General features: G+C 56.9%; 1 protein-coding gene across 1 annotated transcript in view; it reads right to left on the bottom strand.

The window, feature by feature from the left end:
- The window catches only part of LOC104073656 (protein FAM57A-like), a gene marked incomplete at its 5' end in the record, with an annotated part of 5,650 nt that extends 2,182 nt beyond the window's left edge, over positions 1–3,468 (bottom strand). Inside the window, 4 exons of the mRNA XM_009573506.1 lie at positions 6–246; positions 740–835; positions 1,019–1,232; positions 3,271–3,468. Of these exons, the coding sequence (XP_009571801.1) occupies positions 6–246; positions 740–835; positions 1,019–1,232; positions 3,271–3,468 (749 nt within the window). The remainder of the gene's footprint in view (positions 1–5; positions 247–739; positions 836–1,018; positions 1,233–3,270) is intronic.
- Positions 3,469–3,580: the final 112 nt, after the last annotated feature.

The following is a 3,580-nucleotide window of genomic DNA, read 5'->3' as shown; positions in this document are numbered from 1 at the left end:
CCTGCCGTAGAGTCGGGCGGCTTTGCGGCAGATGAGCCTGAACCAGTAGAGCTGGGGGGCGATGAGGGAGGCGTTGGCTATGTTGCAGTGCAGGGGGATGCGGAAAGGCACCATGTAAATGGGGATTCCCACCTGCCTGGCGTAGGCCGCGTACATGAAGGGGAAGAGGAGAATACGGCAGAGGAAGAAGGTCACCAGGATGAGGATCCCGTTCACCTTGTGCAGGAGCGTGTCCTGCATTTTGAGCTGGGGAAGGAAAGAAGGCGAACGTGGGGTGAGCGCTGGGTGAGCAGCACCCCATCGCGCCTCGGGCTGGGAGCGTGGAGCCGAGCACCCAGCGGGCGTGGATGGGGGGAGCATTTTGGAGGGAGCAGGAAAGCAGGGGGGGAAGGGATAGGGGAGGAAGGGAGGCGTAGAGGGCTGGGGCAGGAGGGAGCGTGGGGCAGGGGGGAGGTACAGACAGGAGGGGGCAGCACCAGGACCAGCACAGCCCCCAGTCTGGGGCTTCCCCTGGGTATGCTGCTTACTGGGGAAAGGGATGGGAACCTAACAGGAGGCGGGGAGGAGGGCAGCGCTGTGGGGGAGCTTGGGGTTACAGCTGTGGGGCTGCCCCCCTCTGAGACCCCCCCGCCCAGCTGCTGCATGAACAAGGGCTGATGGAGACGGGCAGCCTGGGGCGGGGAAAAGGTACGAGCCGCTGTGGGGTTCCCAGAGCCGAGCCCCGTCCCTCCTCACCTACCTGCATGAGGATTTTGCCCAGCGATACGAAAGGCGTGCTCAGCTCTGCTGTGAAGATGCAGCCCACGAAGAAGTCCCCCAGCTCTCCCCTGAAGTGCTGCAAATAAAGCCAGCAATGAGCATGGGGCCCTCCCGGGGAGGAGGCTGGAGCTAACACCGAGCGTCTCCAGGGGGTCACGGGCTCCTGACCAGCAGAAATACTTTGCCAGACACAGCCTCGATTGCAAGCCCTTGCAGCCACGTGGGGCTGGGTGTCAGAGCGGCCGTGCCCAGCCCTTACCTGGGTGACGGGGGTGAGCACGATGAGGATGAAGAGGTGGTGGGTCACCATCAGCCGCTCCTGCAGGAGGAAGCTCCGCACGCTGGCCAGCGAGTGCTTCTTCTCCGCGACTCCCCTGTCCTGGCTCTTGTGCCAGTGGCAGAGGTACATGACGTAAATGTCGTAGGTCATGTAGGGAACGAGGACCCAGATGTACTCTACGGCCAGCCAGTGCCTAGGGGAGGAGCAGCACACACAGAGGCATCGCAATGGCTCTGAGCACCTCGCGATGCTCGAAAAGGTGGAAGAGAGTCTTTAGGTCTGAAAGGAAGCAGCGGATTTTGAAGCTGATGGTAAGCTGAGAAGTGTCGAAATTTAACTTGATTTGGCTCAGCAGGGAAAAGGTACCTGGTACGCGTGGAGGACGCCTCCTCGGCGCTGCCCCCGCTTCGCGCTTGGCCGTGCCAGGCACCGAGCTCGGCCCAGCCAAGCACAAACACGGCGCTAACGGGAGGATCTTGATTAGCCCTGCAGCTGGGTGTTTGCCGTGTGGGCCAGGGGCACAGCGCCGCTCGAGCTCCAGCACTAATCCGACACCTTTGCGGCAGGTAATCTTCTCCCCTAAGCCCTGGGACACCCAGGCAGAGAAAAGCTCCAAGACTCCGTTCTTTCTGCCTGCCGCGCCGCTTCGGCTGGCTGCCTAATCTGGGGAGCGTTTGGAAAGCACCCGGAGACCTCGGAGTAAGTTAGAGATGCCTGGCCTGGACTTCGGAGAGGGAAGTGCAAAATATCTAATATAGGCAATAAACCCCCGCGAGACGTTTGTCTGTTGGGAAATAATTGCAGGCAGCTGCCTGTTCCCTGGTTGCACAATCTGGGCAGCAGCAAGCCCTGCTCTGCAGGGAGACCGGGCTCCTTAAAAAGTCCTGAGTGAAATCACACTGATAAAAAAGAAAAACCACCCTACGCTGCTGCTTAAAGAAGTGTAGCTTGGGGCCCAAATAAATCTGCTCGTGCTCTCCTGCCATCTCAAGAAAAATGTTGTTGCCTGCGTTCTTATTTCGGATAGAAAGACCTAAGTGATATAAAGCAGGGAGGGGAAGTGACCAGCTATTGTGTTTGCAAAACTTGCCCAGGGCTTTGGAGGGCAATTGTAGTGCCAGCAATATCATGATTGTCTGCCTGTGTAAATAAATTGGCAAATTTTACTGCAACCTTTGTGATGCTTCCTGGCTCTCTGTCTTGCTGTCATTCTCCGAGACCTTCCCCGCGGAGCACTGGGCTGTATTTCCTCCAGATTCAAAGAAAATCTAGGTCTCTGACCACAAAGTGTTCGCACGGAGCTGCTGGCGTTGAGAGCACCCAGGCAAGCACACGGCTCCGGGGAGAAGGAGGGCTGCCGGCAGCGCCTTCCGTCTGTGTGGGTCTGGGATTTACCATCTGACCTGTCTATACAGCAGATACTTTATTTTAGAGCAAAAAGGGTTAACTCATTAGGCTGCCCGGGTTAAGCAGGACTGAGCAATTTGGACAGATCTCACTAGAGCAAGGTAGGACATTTCACATCTGTGTACTAAAGGCAAGTCTGCAATGACCGAGAGGGCAGCCCTCCCTCCCTAAAATCCAGTGTGATGGTCAAAGCCCAGCATAATTATATTCTTCTCTCCTACAATTTTCTCTGCTATTCTGGATAATAGCTCTGTTTTTAAGCCTTCTGACCCAGATTGAGCTATCACTCCTGCTGAGAGCCACACCTGGGGCAGTTTATCTCAGAGCATTGAGGACAAGACGGTGTGATTTTCCTTTAGAGCAAACTTTGTACTGATTTTCTCATTTCTGGACTCCTTCAGCACCCATTTGACATGGAAAAGGTGATGCACCTCTAAAATCAGTTCTCACTAGGTCTGCTTGACTCATTAGCAATTTTGGATTCCAGCAAGGAAACTCCCTACCCCTTTAGAAGTGATGATGTCTTTTGTTTTTTGCTCACCTACGGGCCCATGTTACAGCCCATCCCCAGGAGGAGACCCTCCGTGCTGGCAGACCCGCCCCAGGTCTGAGCGCACCGAATTTTCCCAAAAAAAGCCAGTGCCTTTCAGGGGGTGTACCGCCAGCATGTTGCCCAATCCTTCACCCGAAGCGGAGGAAAGAGGAACATGAAACTTGTTTTCCTCTCCCTTTTGTACGTGCCAGCCTTTGGCATAAAATACTCCAGCTGCGAGCTGGCCGGGCACAGCCTCCGCATTGACAGCAAGACTCTCGGACGGGATTACCTGTCGTACACCACGTCCTCGCAGTTAAGGACAACCGTGATCCCCGACACCGTTGCCATCGTGGCTTGGACCGTTGACACCAACCTGAAACCGCGCGAGAGGAAACGGGTCACCCCAAATGTCGCCGAAGAAGGGCCGAGGAGCAGGGGTGGTGGCCTCGGCGCGGTTGCACCAGGAGAGCTGTTAGCACCTCGACGCCTACTCCGAGCACACCCCAAAAGCCCCGTCACGGCCAGGAGCTCGCCCCGCGCCCGGGGTGGCTGTGCCAGGCGCTGCCACGGCGGGGGGGTGTTTCCAGGTCTCGTCCCTT

The sequence above is a fragment of the Fulmarus glacialis genome, unplaced genomic scaffold (genome assembly GCF_000690835.1).
Source record: "Fulmarus glacialis isolate BGI_N327 unplaced genomic scaffold, ASM69083v1 scaffold26772, whole genome shotgun sequence".
NCBI lineage: Eukaryota > Metazoa > Chordata > Aves > Procellariiformes > Procellariidae > Fulmarus > Fulmarus glacialis.
This window is presented reverse-complemented; position numbering and strand designations above follow the sequence as displayed.